This window comes from Ruditapes philippinarum, unplaced genomic scaffold (assembly GCF_026571515.1).
Source record: "Ruditapes philippinarum isolate M1 unplaced genomic scaffold, ASM2657151v2 ctg1161_1_1_1_1, whole genome shotgun sequence".
NCBI classification, from domain to species: Eukaryota; Metazoa; Mollusca; class Bivalvia; order Venerida; family Veneridae; genus Ruditapes; species Ruditapes philippinarum.
Window position 1 is genome coordinate 51,002 of NW_026860653.1, and position 22,387 is coordinate 73,388.

At 32.6% G+C, this 22,387-nt stretch overlaps 1 protein-coding gene across 1 annotated transcript; it reads left to right on the top strand.

Moving 5' to 3' along the window:
- The first annotated feature begins 12,083 nt into the window (after positions 1-12,083).
- Positions 12,084-22,179, top strand: LOC132712900 (uncharacterized). The gene is made up of 6 exons (XM_060695336.1): positions 12,084-12,324; positions 13,058-13,799; positions 16,607-16,700; positions 19,800-19,852; positions 21,322-21,469; positions 21,843-22,179. Exons 2-6 carry the CDS (start codon positions 13,062-13,064, stop codon positions 21,929-21,931), a joined length of 1,122 nt encoding a protein of 373 aa, XP_060551319.1. The 5' UTR covers positions 12,084-12,324; positions 13,058-13,061; the 3' UTR covers positions 21,932-22,179.
- Positions 22,180-22,387: the final 208 nt, after the last annotated feature.

Below are 22,387 nucleotides of genomic sequence, written 5' to 3' on the forward strand. Positions count from 1 at the left end.
CATAATTGGTTTTTCTTTCATAGTTTTGTCCTCCTTACTGCGTCCAGTATTTTATTAGTCGAGCTTGGCTGTCTCCTGTGACAGCTCTTGTTCATACCGAGGTTTATGTGGCTGAATAGATTTTATATAGCTAAAAGAACAATGGGAAGAACAATGCTAAAAGAACAATGGGAAGAACAATAGCATAGCCACAAAAAATGACATTTTGTTAGTACATTCATCTGTCCATCCCTTCATCCATAACACTTCCATAGCAATCTTTATCAGAGAATAACTTACAAAATATTAAAGGAATTTTATTAAAACTTCCAACAGTGATAAACATTGGTTAGAGGAAGTGGTAAATCATATTCTTTCAATTATTTGCCTTGAATTAATAGTGCTTGTCTACAGATTGTTACTTCTAGAATGTCAATCATATCTTATTGAAACTTTACTCACTTATAGAGACTAGTAAACAACCATTACACTTCATTGCTTAATTTATTTATTATTTCTCTTTATAATACTTAATAATGCTTAACCAGAGAATAATTTGGAAAGTATGAAAGGTTATTTTATTTAACCATAATACAATCATTGATATCAGCAAGAGCAGTGCAGTGTCTAAGAACCATAATTCTGGTTAGCTCTCCAGAAAAAACAGTAAGGTGAACTGACTGAAAGAGATATGACCAAAACTGTTCGTTTAAATCAGCTTAAAAACAGAAGCAAAAACAAGATTTACTCATTGACTAATACAAAATGTAGTACACTCTTTCATAATAAGGTTGGTAAATTTTTTTGTTGGTTCTATAACTTGGTCAAATGGGTCAAGGTAAATGTTATGAGACTGATTTAACGCTTTACTTATGTAGCCTTTATTTTTAATAGAGTTGTTTTCATTTTTGGTTGGAAAATATGAAGGATTGTCTTCTTACTTTGGTAAGCTAGGGTCAAGGTCATTGGTGGTTAAAGTAGACATTTGCCTTATCTATTGGCTTCTGTGCATTAAAACACATTGGCAAATGTGCAGTTTTGGGGAATATCTATAACCTTAAGTGATATTCTTGTTGTATTTTACTTTAAAATTCATATTTTTCCATTGCTGCATTGTGATAATTTTAGGAAAATTGCCAAAAACAGTCTAGAATAACTAAAAAGATTAAATGACTAAACACAATACTGTTTGAAAGTCTTACCATTATTGCTTGACCTGGAGCACATTACAGTAAGGAAAGCTCTTTCATTATTAATTAACCTTGTACACTTCCCTTGGCAAATCTCTTTCAACATGGATTACCCTTTTGCCATATTGTAGGCAAAGCTCTTTCTAATTCATCATAAGTTGACCTTTTGCACTACAGTTGGCAAAGCTCTTTCATCATTAGTTGACCTTTTGCAATACTGTTGGCAAAGCTCTTTCATCATGAATTGACCTTTTGCAATACCATTTGCAAAGCTTTTTCAACATGGATTGACCTTATGCACTACAGTTGGCAAAGCTCTTTCATTCTTGATTGACCTTTTGCACTACCGTTTGCAAAGCTCTTTCATCATTGATTGATCTTTTGAAAGCTCTTTCATCATTGATTGATCTTTTGAAATATCGTTGGTAAAGCTCTTTCATCATGAATTGACCTTTTGCAATACCGTTTGCAAAGCGCTTTCAACATGAATTGACATTTTGCAATATCGTTTGCAAAGCTCTTTCAACATGAATTGACATTTTGCAATACCGTTTGCAAAGTTCTTTCAACATGGATTGACCTTATGCACTACAGTTGGCAAAGCTCTTTCATCATTGATTGATCTTTTGAAATATCGTTGGCAAAGCTCTTTCATCATGAATTGACCTTTTGCAATATCGTTTGCAAAGCTCTTTCAACATGAATTGACATTTTGCAATACCGTTTGCAAAGCTCTTTCAACATGGATTGACCTTATGCACTACAGTTGGCAAAGCTCTTTCATCCTTGATTGACCTTTTGCACTATCGTTTGCAAAGCTCTTTCATCATTGATTGATCTTTTGCAATACTGTTGGCAAAGCTCTTTCATCATGAATTGACCTTTTGCAATACCTTTTGCAAAGCTTTTTCAACATGGACTGACCTTATGCACTACAGTTGGCAAAGCTCTTTCATTCTTGATTGACCTTTTGCACTACCGTTTGCAAAGCTCTTTCATCATTGATTGATCTTTTGAAATATCGTTGGCAAAGCTCTTTCATCATGAATTGACCTTTTGCAATACTGTTGGCAAAGCTCTTTCATCATGAATTGACCTTTTGCAATACCGTTTGCAAAGCGCTTTCAACATGAATTGACATTTTGCAATACCTTTTGCAAAGCTCTTTCAACATGGATTGACCTTATGCACTACAGTTGGCAAAGCTCTTTCATCCTTGATTGACCTTTTCCACTTTTGTTGGCAAATCTCTTTCATCATGGATTAACCTTTTGCAATACTGTTGGCAAAGCTCTTTCGAATATATCATTAGTTGACCTTTTGCAATACTGTTGGCAAAGCTCTTTCGAATATATCATTAGTTGACCTTTTGCAATACTGTTGGCAAAGCTCTTTCATCATTAGTTGACATTTTGCAATACAGTTGGAAAAGCTCCTTTATAATTGATTAACCCAGCAATTTTTATCAGTAAAGACCTGTTGTGATTGATTAATGGCAAATACAATTAGTTAAAGACCTGCTGTCATTTAAGATCTGGCTTGATATTCATGGCAAAGTTCGGCCATTTTTAATTAAATTACTAAATATTTCTAAAAAAAAAAAAAGGTTTGCCGTTACAGATTGAATTGCTATTTTTTATATTGAGACCTTTAAACTTCTGTGCTTGAGGACAAGCACCTAAATTTGTTTAAGATAAATTTTTTCATATTAGATTTTTTGAAGTAAAGACTTGAATATTTTTATAATCAGAGTTAAATTGAAACTAATTTTTGGCCAGGTTGCACATGTGCAAACCCGGGTTATAGTATGGTGAATGATGGGCGGCGGGCGGGCGGGGAAAAACGTTGACGTAACAGTTTTCTCAGCAACTACTTATCACAGCCTCTTGATATTTACCAAACAGCATTGACACATGGTCCCATACTGTGGGATTCGATTTCAGATCTGTCACTCATCCACTTCCTGTTAATCGACTAAGTTAAATTTTCGACATTAATGGCCAATGATAGGAAATTTTCGTAACAGTTTTCTTACCAACTACTCATTACAGCCTCTTGATATTTAGCATACAGCATTGACACATGGTCCCATCCTGTGGGATTTGATTTCAGATCTGACACTCATCCACTTCCTGATAATCGACTTAGTTAAATATTCGACATTAATGGCCAATGATAGGAAATTTTCGTAACAGTTTTCTTACCAACTACTCATCACAGCCTCTTGATATTTGGCATACAGCATTGACAGGTGGCCCCATACTGTGGGATTCGATTTCAGGTCTGTCACTCATCCAATTCCTGTTAATCGACTTAGTTAAATTTTCGTCATTAATGGTCAATGGTAGGAAATTTTTGTAACAGTTTTCTCAGCAACTACTAATCACAGCCTCTTGATATTTTGCATACAGCATTGACACAGGGTCCCATACCGTAGGATTTGATTTCAAGTCTGTAGCTTATTCACTTCCTGTTAATCAACTTAGTTAAATTTTCGACATTAATGGTCAATGGTAGGAAATTTTCGTAACAGTTTTCTCAGCAACTACTTATCACAGCCTCTTGATGTTTGGTATACAGCATTGACACGTGGTCCCATACTGTGGGATTCGATTTCAGGTTTGTCACTCATCCACTTTCTGTTTATCGACTTAGTTAAATTTTCTACATTAATGGTCAATGGTAGGAAATTTTCGGAACAGTTTTCTCAGCAACTACTTATCACAGCCTCTTGATATTTTGCATACAGCATTGACACAGGGTCCCATACTGTGGGATTCGATTTCAGGTCTGTCACTCATCCAATTCCTGTTAATCGACTTAGTTAAATTTTCGTCATTAATGGTCAATGGTAGGAAATTTTTGTAACAGTTTTCTCAGCAACTACTAATCACAGCCTCTTGATATTTTGCATACAGCATTGACACAGGGTCCCATACCGTAGGATTTGATTTCAAGTCTGTAGCTTATTCACTTCCTGTTAATCAACTTAGTTAAATTTTCGACATTAATGGTCAATGGTAGGAAATTTTCGTAACAGTTTTCTCAGCAACTTCTTATCACAGCCTCTTGATGTTTGGTATACAGCATTGACACGTGGTCCCATACTGTGGGATTCGATTTCAGGTTTGTCACTCATCCACTTTCTGTTTATCGACTTAGTTAAATTTTCTACATTAATGGTCAATGGTAGGAAATTTTCGGAACAGTTTTCTCAGCAACTACTTATCACAGCCTCTTGATATTTTGCATACAGCATTGACATGTGGTCCCATACCGTGGGATTTGATTTCAGGTCTGTAGCTCATCCACTTCCTGTTTATCGACTTAGTTAAATTTTCGACATTAATGGTCAATGGTAGGAAATTTTCGTAACAGTTTTCTCAGCAACTACTTATCACAGCCTCTTGATATTTGGCATACAGCATTGACATGTAGTTCCATACCTTGGGATTTTATTTCAGGTCTGTTGCTCATCCACTTCCTGTTTACTGACTTAGTTAAATTTTCAACATTAATGGTCAGTGGTAAATTTTTTTCGTAACATCACAGCATCATGATATTTGGTATACAAATGCAACCCAGCCTTTTCTGTCTTTGACCCATTTTTAAAATACTATTTTAAAGAAGAAAATGATCGATATCAAGAACTTCTTTCTTTTTAATAATTTCTTTTTAATAATTTTGTTAACTTTATTATAGCAATATTTTTCAATAAGTTTAATAAGAAAATAGTAGAATTATGGTTTGTTAGTCCCCTACCGGTTTAACCGGAGGGGACTTTAGGTTTATTAGTCCCCTACCGGTTTAACCAGAGGGGACTTTAGGTTTACCCTACGTCCGTCTGTCTGTCAGTCTGTCAGTCCGTCCGTCCGTCCACAAAACTGGATCCCGCGATCACGCAAAAAGTACTGAAAATATTTTTATGAAACTTGATATATGGATAGATGGCAGTATGGAGATGATGCACATCTTTTTTTTTTCTTCCTATGTTGAAAATTCTGGTTGCTATGGCAGCAAATAGTCTGAAAATATGGCAAATTTAACACATAAACTGGATCCAGTGATAACTCAAAAAGTACTGAAAATAGTTTTATGAAACTTGAAATATGGGTAGATGGCAGTCTGGAGATTATGCACATCTTTTTCTTTTTTTCCTATGTTGAAAATTCTGGTTGCTATGGCAACAAATAGCCTGAATTTCAAGATTTCTGATTTAAATTTTTCAGCTTTTTCACTTTAAGTTCTTTATTTCTTAAGGTGTTTACTTCAAACTTTAAATATAAGTTTCTGGTCATCAACCACATCATATGTGACAAGGTTTACAACCCTAGCACAAAAATTATCAGTATTACCTCCCTTGAAGTTAGAATTTTTATGAAAAGAAATGTTGTCTTTTTTAATTAACTTTATTTCCTAATGTATCTACTTCAAACTTCATATATATGTTTCTTATTATCACTCAACATTTTTGCGAAGGTTAAATACTCTAGCAAGACTATTTCCAGAATTATGTCCCCCTTGAACTTAGATTTTTTTCGAGAAATTGGTATTTTTCACTCCAACTTCTTCATTCCTTATAGGATTTACTTTAAAATCCCACATCGTAATAATATGACAAGGTTGTATAAACATAATTTCCTTACTAGGCAGGGAAACTTAACACATTACTGTGATATAGACAAACTTAGAACTCAAAAGATTTAAGTTCATTCATGTCATTCATTCACTGGTAAAATTGAATGGCCAATGGCCCATCAGAATGTTGCTGGGGTTCTAACCGATAGGGGACTTATGGATTGCTTGCAATACTATGATAATTGCTTGTTTTAATAAAAAATACTAAGAAATTGATAATGCAAGATTAAACAATAATTTTTGTTATAAAAATATATTATCAGCTTACTGGACAAGAAACTATCATAATTATTATTGAATGTTGCAGTTAGTCCAGAATCTATATAAATACTTATGTGTGTGATTTTGTGTGAATGTAATAAAAATATAGTAGAATATTGGCTTTGTATTTTTCATATGTTCCCTTATATAATATGACACCATCAGTATACATGACTATGTGATTGTAAATTCAGTCAAAATATCAAGTTGTAATGATCCTAAAATAACACCAGCTTTGTAAAGATGGATGACTGATATGAAAATGAAAGTTTGTTTTTATTAACTATGCCTTCCTAAACCACACATTGTGTGACCATTAACTATAAAATGCTTTGGCCTATGATGTTGAGGTTGGCATTGACTGGAAAATCATAAACCCCTATAGATTTTGAGATCAGTCAGTCAAAGGTCTTGACCACTAAAAAAGTAAATCCAACCAATTACTACAGAAGGTATTCTCTTATCTTCTCTGAAGGTAAGTTGGTAAAAAGTTAGTTTCCATGGTATTGAACACTCATAGCTTGTCCTACTTATTACTAGATCATGCTTTGGCTATAGTTTTAAAGTATGTTGATGAAGTTTGCCATGATGAGAAGATAACCTCTTGATTTTGATGTCAGTTGGTCAAAGGTTAGTCACTCGATTTTATCTTTAAACGCTTGTGTTACAGTGTAACTACATAAATTTCTTTGACCTATTTCCTAAAATTTGGTGACAAAGTTGGTTTGTAATCTCTAATTTAGATGCCCACTATTAATTTGTAATGAGTTGGTGGGGGCATCAGTGTTACAGTGGTTAAGGTCGTTGACTTAGAACCACTTGTCCTTCACTGCTGTAGGTTTGAATTCCAAGGACTTTTGATTCTTTCATGTGAATAAAACCATTCAGCTGACTTGCAGAATGTTAGTGGTTCTACACGGAGGCCCTGCAGCAATGCATGGAGGGGCACCTGAATTCTTCCTCCACCAGTAAAAGCTGAAAAAATGGTCATTACGTCTACAGTAACTGTGTCAGTAGACTTAATTAGGAAAGAAAAACTGAGTTGGGCAAAAGTTCAAGAGTCAAAATGACCATTATGAAAGAATGTATTTTGATTACAGAATTAAATTCATATAAGGAAGCTTAAATCCAGCTGGCTTACAGAGGTCAGTAGTTCTACTCGGGTGCCCATTTGTGTCTGAAATAATGCACAGAAGGGCACCTGAGGTCTTCCTCCACCAGTAAAGCTGGAATGTCGCCATTTAACCTATATTGTTTCTGTGTGACGTAAAACCCAATCAAACAAACAGAATTAAATCCTTGCATTATAATTAGTTACCTATACATTGAAATTACAACCAAATTATAACAGATATCACAGTGACTCACTACATGTTAACAGTTATGATATTAACAAATAGGATCAGTCCTTGTTATATGACTAACTGACTTCCATTAGGGTGTATAACATGTTTCGCAAGCATCATTCTCTTGTTACCTTACTATTGCATTGGCTGCCAGTGTTTAATTAATCCCAGTCCTTTGAAATATTTATGCTCCCAAAAGCTTCTTGTCTAGGACATAACTCTGAAACTACAAAAGATATCAATAAGAAACTTTGTAGATAGATGTATCTCATTGAGTTAAAGTGCAGTGTATAAGAACCATAACTTTTACTTGCCTAATTTAGGAGTTATTGCCCTTTTTTCATTTTTACACTGAATTTTGTCTGGGTCATAACTCTGAAACAGTAACAAGAGGTATCAACAAAAAACTTTGTAGGTAGATAGATCTTTTTGAGTAGAAGTGAAATGCATAAGAACCATAACTCTACCTAAGCTAATTATGAGGTTATTGCCCTTTTTTATTTATTACTCTTTGAATTTTGTCTTGGACATAACTCTGAAACTCAAAGAGATATCAACAAGTAACTGTATCTCTATGTCTAAAACCTATTTGGCGACCATCACCCGGTCCAACCAGCTCTTGTTTTAATTAGTACCAATTACCACCAGTATAAAATAGGCAATAGGTTGCATGAACAAATTTAAGTGAATAAACTAAGAATATTCAATTCTCATATCAGAAGTGTTCATCTGATAACTCATAACCTGACACATAAGATGATATTGAAGATACTAAAATATTCTTGCAAAATAGAATTCTTGTTTACAGTACTATCATTCAAAAGGGCAGGTAACTATGTAATTCATACATTTTTTGCTCTGTTAATTATTCCCCTTTTTCTATTTAAAATTTCTTCAGCTAAAGTACAATAAATTTTCTGAAAACCAAACAAAGATGTTCATCCTTATTATTTAGTTAATAAAGTTACATAGAATACTTGGTTTTTTTTTTATTTTAATTGGAATGCATATGACAAGAGGGCATAATTATTATAATTTATTATATAACCATGTCAGTTAGGCTAATTTTTATTTAATTATTTCCCTTTTGAACTTCAGATATTTTCCCTTTTGTACTGAAAAACCTGATAACAGATATCAGTAATTATTTTTAACTTAAAATATTTGTGATGATAAGTCTTCCAAATACACCTATTCAGAATTATGTCCTCTTTTTTTTACCACTTCCTGATCCTGAAATAATGAAGTTCAATGTACATGTAGTTATAATATATAGTTTCTTTTTTTTTTTTTTCTTTTTTTTTTTGGGGGGGGGGGGGGGGGGGAGGCTCAGGCAATCATTAATTGTATTTCAATGACATAAAACTATTTTGAATTATTTTAAAGGATAAGTTTAAATAATATGTGTTAGGAATATTCTGACAATTTTTTTTTAATGTTGCTTTGTGCAAGGGAGTTTACTCTTGAGGTCATATTTTTCAGTGCAATATGTTAATTAATAAATTAAACTAAAATAGACCAGGTCCATGAGCTACATTTTGATTAGGGGTCATTACAGTACTGTTACTGTTGACAATATAATAATTTCTATTTCTTTTATACAATTTTCCTTTTTGATTTTTTTATTGTACATGTAACATGTTTATATGTCATTAAAATGAAAACGGAAGTATATTTAAACTCTAAAAGGAAGTAATTTGTAATGAAAGAAATACTAAGATATCTGACTGTCACTGATTACCGGTAAAACATAATTATCTAAAGATCAACTTTATATAATACATTAAACATCCATAAATGATATTATAAACCATTATTCTTTCAATTGTGACATTTGTCAACTATGGGAATAAAAGACAATTTTTACCACAACTGACTTATTTAAAAGACTGTACTGTATATTTGAAATATGATCTGAAGTATTTATGTCATACAATATATAAGGTATTTTTAGATAACGTATATTTCAGGGGATTTTTGTAAAATAACCCGGAAATTTGTATAAGTACTTAATTGTCTTGTATATGATTCTGTTAAACAATTGTCATTATTGTTTTCATCAGTACAAAGAAAAGGTGGTAAGCATTTTGTAAAAATTGTCTTAATTTTTCTGTTTAAAGTGATTAAAAATACATGTAAATCTTTTCAAAATATTAATATATTAAGTATTTTAATTTCATTTATTCCTTTCATTCGAAGATTTTGAGTATAGCCTATTTTATTTACTTTGACATCTTTAATTCGATCTCCATTTTGAAAGTTAAAATTGTATTATATAAATTAATATATCAAATTTATAATGTTCACTGTAAAATTTCTATTGCATGTTGCCTGAAATTGGTATTTTATTATCATTTTAGTTGTCAGATCAGTAAATTCTTCTGATATCATGGTTTTTTACTATTATTTCTTTTTAAGTACCATTTGAGTGGTTGTCCTGTCTGTGCTCTGCCTCGCGCCCTGTCCTGTTTTTGTTAGGGGTCCTCCTGGACTCCCTTGCCGCTGGTTCTTGTTGCTGGGTTATGTAGGGGTTGTGTTCATTGAACGCTGCCTTTTCTTGTTGATCTTGTCTATCATATTTTTTGCTACATACCGTAAAATTCCAATTAACCTGGGGGGCTATTATTACAACACAGTTTTTCCTAAATCCAAAAATAAATACATTTAGTGATAGCAAGTGTTGGTAATAACATTAAAAAGGTTTTAAAGTTTATATGATAATTTGTCATTACTATAAAAAATGGATTCATCATTCTGAAGGATTTGAATGAAATTGTGGATTTACTCATGAGTTCAGCACTGAGGAGTAGATTTTTTCCATATCAAAAAGCCTTGAGTGGGGGAGGCTTTATTAAGGGAGGGGCATTTAATAGGAATTTTAAGGTACATGTCAATTGAACATTCTATTTATATATTTTGGAGAAACACCAAAATTGAGCAACAAACAGTATAGATTCAGGTCTGTTTATTTAGCACTAAGAGAGTTAATTTTATAAGTTATTATACTTTTAAGCAGCATGCCACCAATTTAATGGTTATTTTCATGAAAATTTTGAAAATGTTTCAAAATAATTATTAAGTGAACAAAGAAAGTAATTTTCAGTTACAATCCACTTAAGTAATGCCAAAACAGGTTAAAATATGTAAAATTAGCCCCTACTGTGTTCAGTCACACAGTAAAATTAATGGTGGTATTTGAATACTGCAAAATCAGTAATTTAATCACACAATTTATATGTAAAATATAACTTGAATCTTAAATCTTGTTACTTTTTTGAAAATCTAAGTACCGGTATATTTTTCTCAAATTTGATTGTCTCTTGAGGCTGCGATGATGGCGCAGCTTTAAATGCAGATAAGATTCAATAAGTACTGATAAATTTGATTTTTTATCTTATTTCTTAGCCTATTTTGGCCTTTTGTATCTATTTATATGATAGTTACATAAATTTCTTTTTTTATCATACTTAATTATCACTGTATTATATTTTCGTAAGACCACAACATTTAACCACAACAAATGCTTTACAAATTGCGTCTTATAAAAACTGTCAATAGTTTTTTTAGTTCATTTAATTTAAATCTTATTTTTTATTGAAAACAATATGATTCCTTCCTTGTTCACTCCTTATCTTTAACTGTGTAGTGTTGTATATTTTATAGGAAATACCACACATTACTTTAAAAAGTGACATCCATGAGTCAGCCCCAAACATTGTTTGGCTTTTGCCTGTTAAATGTCTGTTGACTGATTATTACTGTACATGTTAATTGGTGCATTTAATATATGGGGTGGTTAAGTGTTTGTTTTCTTATACCAAAAAATTCTATAAATTTTACATGGATGCATGAGTATTGTCAACCGGAGTGTGATCTCTACAAGTATTGGTCGACAGTCAACAGTGTTACATAACCCAAGCAGCTTTATTAGGACTTTTTTATTGTTAGACACATGAGTTAAGTTTTGAAATAAATTATACAAAAGAACCCTTTATTAATCCTGCCGGCGGGAATATTACAAGTGAAAATAGAATCTTGACATACATACAATGTTTTTATAGTTTGATGAATATTTTTTGTTATACCCAGCACTACCCCCCCCCCGCCCCCCCCCATCCCCCGTCTCCACCCCACTCTTTCTGGTTTTGTGACAGCATGTATTTTATTTTTGTGTGATATTGTTTTCACCAGAAAATTTTTAATTTGAAGAATTTTAGTGATTGTGTTTATATTTGGAATGCCAGGGTACATGTATTTTTAGTCTAATCACATTCAACGCATTAGTTTGATTCAGTCTGGTTAAAATTAAGTCCTCATTAAAGCACTACACATTAGGATCTGATTGGCATCAATAGGAGGTTACCTTTTAAACAGCCAATCATCGGCAAGCTTTCACAATTAAGAAAGCAATGTGGTTTCTAATTTAGACTGTTGGCAAACCAATACTGAGTAGGTTATTTTCATGATTTCAAGAACAAACATGGCATTGGCCATATATAGCAAGCAGGTCCTTTAAGTATTAAGTCTATTTTTTCCAGTTTATTTGTAAAGGGAAATCCAAATCATAATATACAGTGGCAATCAGTTCTACATGTAAGAAATAACTAGACTAGATCTTAACTTTATTTTAAGATTGTGTTTGTATTGAAATTAAATGACACAATACATGTATTTATATTCGTTATTTTTTTGCTTTTTTAAAACTTCCTGGTTTATGTTGAGAGTGTCAAATATTACTATATTACAAGTACTATTGTTCAGATTAAATAGCAATTCTGTGAGTCAGTGCTGAGCTTAAGAAAATAATTAAGAAAAAAAAATTAAATTTCCTTTTTCTTTGCAGAGTATATTTACCTGTGGGATTGCTGTTTTTCGTACAGTTTAAGTTTTAAAAAAGCCAACTACACAAGGTTAGTCAAATACCTTATTTGTAAACAAAGGAGAAATTATCTACATGTATTTCTGTGTACTTCAATTAGAATTATACATTCCATCCACATTATATAAGTGCTATTGGTTTGCTTATTTCTCATAAATGCTTGATAGAAAAACTTCTAGTTTAATAATTTCTGTCAAGTACAGTTTTAAATTTTGTAAAGTTTCATATCTAATGAGTAAAGCAGGGAGTCAGAAATGTTAATACATTAGTATCTAGATTTAATTTGGTGATACATGTTAGTGTGTGGATAAAAGTGAATATGACTATGACCTAGTGACCTACTTTTTGCATTTTTTCAAACACTGTGTAGCCTTCAATTAAGACCGCATTAGAGTTATGCAGTATGTCAACCAGCGATTTTTAACTTTAAGAGTACAACTTTGTTAAATTTAAACTATTAGTTTGTAATAATGTAAGAGCAATAAAAATTTCTGACCTATTTCTGCTGTAAAATAATATGACCATCTCTATATGAAAAGTTTTTACTTGCCTAATCGTCATAGTAAGTCCTTTGATGTAAAATTGCTTTCTTTGGTTGATAAATTACAATGAAAACTGGTAACGTTCAGTATTTTTTTGTAAATCATTTTAAATTTATGTATTTTTTGTTCCCATTGCCTGGGAACAGTAAAAAACCAAACAAGTCAAGAAGCTCATTGTTTTCCTCTCAAATCAAATATTTGATAGTTGTGTTGTTTTTTCAGCATTATGAATGCACAAGGACAGAGAGATGTTGAAAAAGATCCAAATACCCAAAGAAAAACAAATGAAGATAACGTTGCTCTTGATGAGAATCTAGACACACTGTCTTACAAGCAGGTAGGAGATGGAAGGTCTAAAGAGGTAAATGAAGATGTGACTGTAAATGGCTTAGATGATGCAATTGTAAGTCAACAAATTGCTGGAGCAACAGGTGGTGAAGAAGCTGAAGTTAAAGAACCTCATCCTGATCATTCTGAAAGAAATGTTAATGGGGGAAATCATTCTCATCAACCTTCTGTAACGGTAAATCCAGAGGCAGTGAAAGAGTTTGAAATAGAAGCAACAGATAGCCCTGAAAAGCTGGATACAAATTCAATCAGACCAAATAGCTCTACAATAAGGAAAAGAAGGCATGATTTGGCTTTTGAATATCTAGATGTGGCAAACACCTTAGCAGGAGATGCTCATAATAATGGTGTTCTTCCTGATTGTAATGACGGCAATAATGATACAGATGAGTCTGGTGGAGCCATGAAGAAATTACTGAAGGAAATAGTTAAAGCTGCCGAGTCTAGAAAAAGGAGAAGCATACAAGAAACTTGCTCAAGACCATCATCATCTGATGATATCTCTACAACAAGAACAGATAATGAACTGGATACATCACCAGTTGAAGATACTCCTGTTACAGATCACAGCATATCAGAAGATGGATCAGAAAGTACCAGTAACAACACTAATGAGGTATTTATATTTTTTCTTCTGTTTTTTTTGCAACTACTGGCTGTAATATTCATAATAAATGGAACTTTTTGTCACTTTCGATCTTTTAAAAATTAAATGTAATGAGGGTAATTTTGAATGCTTTGTAGTTTGACTATATATTAAAGTTCTACACATAAGAATTTTTTACCAAAATGTCATTGGATTATTACCGGTATCTAAATAAGACACAGTACATTTAACAATTTCTTGTACACTTGAATTGAAATCTTGTGTAAATTATTCTGTAGTTACTTATTTAGTATATAGAAGTCAAGTGAAGAATATAATTATACCACATAAAACAATAGCTGTAAATAAAATTACATATGTGTAAAAAACATACTTGAGGACTAATATTTGTCTTATTTTGTGACATGTACTTTTTCCACTGAACTGACCTTAAACTTTTAACTGCAGTTATAAATGTTATAGCAGCTATTTGAGCGTTATTGTGACAGTTGGCCCACTAATATTCTCTGTTACTTTTGATTATACACTCAGATGTCAATTACAGGTAATGATTATAACAATATGCAATAGTTTATGCAGAAAAGTTTTTTAAAGACTACATTTTATGCAGAATAGTTTTTCATAGAAAGTTTCCTGTTATATATTAAAAGAAATTTCATAAAGAATTGGACAATTGGCTCGACTCAGTCTATTTGTCGGTTCTGAGAATAAACTTGAAAAGTATTGATGTCATTTAATTATTGTATTCCTAGAAACAATGTGGAAACAATATTTTCCCGTTCTTCATAAGGATGGTGTTTATGTGGAGACAAACTTGCGTGTAATTATAGTGACCACGAATTTCAAATTGCTGGGGTAAAAAGCAGAAATGTATTACAAGAGTTTTAAAAGCATACGATATTGACAAAATCTTTAAATTGTATCTATATAAACAATCTATATTGTGTTAATATAAAATACCATTCTGACATAATTCTCTGATACCGTAATCAAATGAAAATGTATTCAGATGACTAAAATATTTCCTTGCAAATATTATTATTTGCATTTAAAATCATAACGTCAAGTTAAATAATCATGTGATTTATGACTGACATTACTATCTGAAAAGAAATTTTACAATCATCATATATAACCATTATTTTCCTTTCATAGATGTTTCTCCACAAAAAAACTTCCTTAAAAAAAAGTGTACTTGTTTACCTCATACATTTTACAAAATTAAATGTATGTTTGTTTTCCATTATAATGTATACCTGGGTATGCAGTTTTTATGCAAGAATTAAAACATGATATTATTTTTATTTTAATAAATACAAGGACTTCTCAAAATAGAATAATGTATTAATCTTTACTTTTATATACAGTTTATAGTTTTTGATTTCTGATTTCTTATAATAGTTAATTATGTATTTGTCTATAACTTAATTGCTTGAATTGGTTTTCCCAATAAGAAAAATGTTTCCATTTTTTGTGTAGCCTCTACAGAGTAGTGGCAACATTATAGGGATCACTTCTCTGTTGTCTGACTGTCCGTCCGTCCATCTATCTATCTGTTCATCCTTTCGGCCCAAAAATTCTCCGGACTACACCTTAAAAACTCCCCATGCAATTTTATACAAACTTTACAGGAATGATCAGTACCATTTCTAGTTGTGCATATCTTCAGCATTTTTTGGTTTAATGATTTTGTCAGAGTTATGGCCCTTTAATGATTTTATTTTATAGTTTGTGTGGACTTTAGTAACTCTTATACCACTAATGCAATTTTAAAGAAACTTTACAGGATTTATCTGTAGCTCAAATACTTGCACATAATACACAAGTTTTCCGGTTGAATCAATTGGAGCTGAGTTATAGCCCTTCAATAAATCAAAGGGCTGCAAAGCTCTGTGGTATTTTCTGATCTTTGCAATCTAAATCATTACAGCGACTGCGTTTAGATTTTTTTCTATTGATACATATGGAATTTTGCATGACTAGAGTTGTATCAAAAAATCATTTTTCATTTTTTATGACAGCCACACTTTATCCTTGCATATCGTGGCTATATATATTGAAGACACTTCAAAAAAAAGTTGCATTGACTAGGATTTTGAACATTAGGCGCGCTACCTCTGCACCACGGTGAAGTAATACATATGTAGCTTGAATAAAAACAAATACATTGTAATTCTAAATTGAGAATTTCCATTTCGTGTTTGTAATCCTTATTAATTTTGAGGTATTTTGTTCACGATAAACCTGTTGTTTAACACTGATGAAAATAATTTAGCGAAAATCTTCTCGCCAAAACAGTCCGACATGTATATATACCACTACTCGACAGTCAGATTTATTTGTGTATTACGCTCTGGAGTATTCGGTAATCGACATAGCTAAAAATAGCATTTTCATTGATTAAGCTTTACAGAACTAGCCGAACATTTTTCATTGGGTAAAAAAGATATTTATCCGTGAAATTTGTCATTGTAACCTCATATTTCTATTGACTAATCTAAACTTTTAATGCACTGTAATTCGTTTAATGCCTACATTAAAAATTATTCTTATTTCTTTTAAATTGCTGATTTTTAAAGCAGTTTTGAGTGAAAACTACTTTGCGTTGTTAGGTCTGTTAGGAAATTTTGTGTTAGACCGTGATTGTGAGCTTTGTATTTACTGATCTTGCGATCAGAAAATACAAAAAGGTGTTTTTGTGTTGCCAGCTACACAAAAGTTTACAAGACTACTCCTCAGAAACTACTGGTGCAATTTCATCCAGACTTTATCAGTTTGATATGCTGTTCTAACTTTTGCCTTCTTTAAATGTTTAGGACAGTCGTAAAACCGCAAGGGAAAGTTGCGAGTTTATGGGATATAAAGCAGACGAGATAGACGAGGCCATAAATCGCTACAGTCAGTTAAACGGTAAAAAGAAAGTTAAATTCATTTGTATAAGGATTGAATAACCATTTCAAAGTATTTTATTTTTATAAATTTAGACCCAGCTAGAGCATTAGACTTGTAGTTACCATTATTAGCTTTAATGTGGGAAGACAAATTATTGTACATGTATCTTGTCGTTCCAGATTTCACAATTTAATGATTATTAAAAACAACAAAATCTTAAGATAATTCAAAACAAAGTGATCTATAGGAATAAAAGTTGAATAAAAGGTTCAAGCAGTTGTGTGATAAAGACAACTCTAAAGCTATATTCACCTCTTACTGCACTTATATCAGTCATTACTTCTCAGTGTAATTATGCAGTAAAGCAGGAGTGTGAAAATAAATATTTCCGGGAATATGTTTACTTTTTAAGATCATTGGTTAGAATGATGACCTACTAACTACAATTTAAAGGTGACTTTTATGTTTTCCTATATTCATAAGTACGATTTAAAACCCATATAAAACTATACTGTTTTTATATTCAGTGTTGCCAAATTACCGGTACTAATGTCATATAATAATAACAGAAAGCAGGTAAAAAGTGATCAGGTACATTTTGCGAGATAACTAGCATTGCATCAGTTCAGCATTTACAAAATTGTCATTACCTCATACAATTTGTCCCTGTCACTTTATCTCCTAATTTCAGTGTAATAAACTAATATGACACAAGGAGTGTGGCAAATATCTCAGACCTACTGAATATAAAAACAATAATGTGATATATATGTTATTGTGCTGATGTTTAGCTCAATTGGTAGTGTTGAACTGTGAAAAGGGCCATCCAGACTCTCTTTCCAGACCATGCAGATCACTTTTGTTGTGATTGATCATGAAACAGCTGACAGTGCAGGTCACTTTTGTTGTGATTGATCATGAAACAGCTGACAGCGCAGGTCACTTTTGTTGTGATTGATCATAAAACAGACAGTGCAGGTCACTTTTGTTGTGATTGATCATGAAACAGCTGACAGCACAGGTCACTTTTGTTGTGATTGATCATGAAACAGCTGACAGCGCAGGTCACTTTTGTTGTGATTGATCATAAAACAGACAGTGCAGGTCACTTTTGTTGTGATTGATCATGAAACAGACAGCGCAGGTCACTTTTGTTGTGATTGATCATGAAAAAGCTTACAGCGCAGGTCACTTTTTGTTGTGATTGATCATGAAACAGCTGACAGTGCAGGTCACTTTTGTTGTGATTGATCATGAAACAGACAGTGCAGGTCACTTTTGTTGTGATTGATCATGAAACAGACAGCGCAGGTCACTTTTGTTGTGATTGATCATGAAACAGCTGACAGCACAGGTCACTTTTGTTGTGATTGATCATGAAACAGACAGTGCAGGTCACTTTTGTTGTGATTGATCATGAAAACAGACAGTGCAGGTCACTTTTGTTGTGATTGATCATGAAACAGCTGACAGCGCAGGTCACTTTTTGTTGTGATTGATCATGAAACAGACAGTGCAGGTCACTTTTGTTTGTGATTGATCATGAAAAAGCTTACAGCGCAGGTCACTTTTTTTTGTGATTGATCATGAAACAGACAGTGCAGGTCACTTTTGTTGTGATTGATCATGAAACAGCTGACAGCGCAGGTCACTTTTGTTGTGATTGATCATAAAACAGACAGTGCAGGTCACTTTTGTTGTGATTGATCATGAAACAGACAGCGCAGGTCACTTTTGTTGTGATTGATCATGAAAAAGCTTACAGCGCAGGTCACTTTTGTTGTGATTGATCATGAAACAGCTGACAGTGCAGGTCACTTTTGTTGTGATTGATCATGAAACAGCTGACAGTGCAGGTCACTTTTGTTGTGATTGATCATGAAACAGCTGACAGTGCAGGTCACTTTTGTTGTGATTGATCATAAAACAGACAGCGCAGGTCACTTTTGTTGTGATTGATCATGAAACAGCTGACAGTGCAGGTCACTTTTTGTTGTGATTGATCATAAAACAGACAGCGCAGGTCACTTTTGTTGTGATTGATCATGAAAAAAGCTTACAGCGCAGGTCACTTTTGTGTGATTGATCATGAAACAGACAGTGCAGGTCACTTTTGTTGTGATTGATCATGAAACAGACAGTGCAGGTCACTTTTGTTGTGATTGATCATGAAACAGCTGACAGCGCAGATCACTTTTGTTGTGATTGATCATGAAACAGACAGTGCAGGTCACTTTTGTTGTGATTGATCATGAAACAGCTGACAGTGCAGGTCACTTTTGTTGTGATTGATCATGAAACAGACAGTGCAGGTCACTTTTGTTGTGATTGATCATGAAATCCTTTCTAAATTGGTTATTCCCACTACACCACTGCTCTGGCATGTACAAAAGTACTGGATAACTAGCAGTTTCTTGCAAAAATGAAGCCACCTTAATACTGGTAAACTGCTTAACTGCTTGCACAGGAATGGTGCTGTGGCTGAACTGCCCTGGTGAATTCAGTGTGGCTAAGTGCAATGATCCAGAGTGTGCACCTACCAACACCTATATGTTTTTATATTAATACAAATCTAATTATAATAAAACACCTTCAGTACACTGGCCAGATGTTCATGCTTACAAATGATATTGGAGACAAACACTTTCCTGGAAATATTTTTCATGAAGCTTAAAAGAAATCTAAATAACATTTCTTTCAATTTCATTTACTCTAAAACAAAAAGGTTAATTTACTTACCATAGTGCTCATTTAGGCCAAAGAATTGCACAATTCTGCGTTACTAAATTTGCACAATTCCTGTGTTATTTTCACATTGCTTTGTTTGTGGGGTAACCGTAACACAACTGGTAAACTATGCACCCAGAGGAAAATGTTTTGATTTGCAGGATAATTGGATAGATTTTAAAATGTGATATTATTTCACTATCAACTATGAAGATATCAACCTGTACAGCAGATTGTTACGTAAATGAATAAGAAAGTTAAACAAATAATTGATAATAACTGACAAATAACAAATCAGCTGTAAGATTAAATTGGAACATACTGTATTAGTTTATCTTACCTGTCTGTCTAATATTCTAATGTTATGTTTTTATTTTGATGAATTAATAGATGATGCAGATGACTTTCATGCTATAGATTTAGCAGAGCTGATTGATGATAAGGTTTGTGATGTTTCATACTGATCACTTAATTATGTTACAAAGTTAAACTTTTGTGATGGTGTGTTTACTGTAATTTGACATTACCTAGACTGTCTTGAAATATTAAAGTATGTAGTGGGCATTGATTAATATACACAGGAGTATATAATCTCTGCAAGTTATATAAGATAATTCTACTGGCCACAGAAGCTAAACATTAAGTGAGGAAATTTTCAAGTACACAAATTATGTTAAGTGTCCACTATTACCCTTTAGTTCTCTCAGTTTACATAAACTTACAGTAAACTACAATGCTACAATGCCAAAAGCAATGCAATAAGCAGAAACCATGCATCTATGTGCAGACTCAAGGTCAAGGTCACCCTTGAAGGTCAAATGTCTGACAATTTTGTGTCTCATTACGAATCATATTTCAGTTAAAGGATTTTTTTCTTTTGACTAATGGCTCCAATGTTCACCTTAACAAGGTGATATGTAGAACGTGCAGCAGCTGTGCAGTCTCAAGGTCAAGACCACCCTTTAAGGTCACATATCGGACATTTTGTGTCCACTTTTTAAATCCTATACCCCTTGAGGTATTTTCTTTAAACATGGCTCAAATGTTCATGGCAATGTGCAATTGTGCAGGCTTCAGGTCAAGGTCACCATTGATAGTCAAAATTTGAACATTTTGTGGACACACTTTAAATTATGTACTATTCAAATGATTGTTTTTGTCAAACTGAATTGTTTCTTTAAAAAATGAAGATAAATTGCACTACATAATATTCTTTGTCATAGAGATCAGGTGAGATTATTTGTCACTCATTTGGCAGCTATAGTTATTCTTATAAATTACAACCACTATAGCTAAGGAATTTGCCATGTAGCTTATTTGTTCTCAATGAAGTTAAATACTTCATGCTCCCAGGGTCAAAATTGGCCCTACCTTAGGATTCAATTAATAGTGTACATATATAGAATAAGAAAATGCATTACAAAATGTTTCTGATAGTTTCTAAAGCTTAGATATTTTGCACGAATAATGTTCTAGTGTCCCAATTAACCTATGGATCAATAAGCAGTGTATCTCAGGTAAGGGTTCATATTAGGTGCATATTGCCCTCATGTTTTGCTTATGCTAGCTATTGCCTAAAAAGAAAAAAAGCTATTGAACTACAGATTTCCTACTCATGGCAAAGTGAAGTTATGTGGCACATTTTTAGATAGCTTCTTTTCTTCATAAACACTTAGCAATATTTACACAGTTTAATGATTTGAAGTGTGCTCATGATACAGCTAAATATAATATAGATAAGAAATGTTTGCTTTTTGGTTTACCTGCAGATATTTTTTTGCCTTGTGCACTTGAACCTTGACTGATTTGCAAAATAAATTCATTTAGACATAAAATCTTTCAGTTGTAGTGGCTAAGAAAGTGATTTGTATAGAATATATGATAAAACTAAATATTTTGAGTACACATTCAGAGAAATGATGAGGTGCCTGATGCAAGTTCTGACCCAGGCCCAATTGCCAGTAAAAATGATCATGTGGGGGACAGCCAGGAGCACGGAATCATGAACATGGATTCAAGAGAAGTCCAGTATTCCACTACTGCTATTGTGATAGTCAAAAGTAATTTTCAGCCATTTACCTTTCAAGTTTAAGTTTTAAGTTTTTATCTCAGCTTCTCAATGAAGCTTAATGTGGAGCAGGAGATTGGTATGTAAAACTAGTTCACTTACTAACAAACATCCACAACATAATCCACAATATAGACAATAAAATGCATCAAAGGTAAATCATTTCTTAATATGTTTAAAGAGCTTGATAGCATAATTACTGAAATTTCCATTTAATAACAACACAAAACGTTGTTCAAATAATCTTTTACCTTGCCAGAAAACATGTTCCTCTGTATCAATATGGTTAATCCTGTTGTCTGTTGATAAATATGGATTTAAATTATTTGTATTTATGTTTGACTATATATGTGAATTTGTTACAGAGGATCCTTCAGATGTTAGTGTTGCTCATACTACAGTACTCACCTGTCCATGTGGATGTGGAAAAGTGTTTAAATCTCATTACCCTTAGCATTGGCATTTATCAAACAGTTTTGTCTATAACTTACAAACTTGAACTGAATATCTAGCTTTGTGGAATATGTTTATTTAGGATTTATTAAATGGACTGTCAAATTAACAAATAAGATTTCTTTTAATGTTATATTAAAAATTCCATGTTTTGAATACCTAAGTAAATCTCTTTCACTTTTCAGCTGCATAATAACAATGAAAAGTTATATAGTGTTTTGTTTGTTATGGCCAAAATTGTTTGATAAAGAACAAATTAACTTGACTTTAAATTGTATATTTTGAAATATTTGGGGAAAAATGTTTAGTATAATTTTTTTTCTTTCATGTTGTATGTTTTATTAATATGCCTCTTGTATCATGATTTAATTCTTTAGTCTTCTGGTAGCAGCACATTCTGATCACGGTATACATTGTTTGCTATAATCATCCAAGTACATTTTTTGAAAATGTCCCT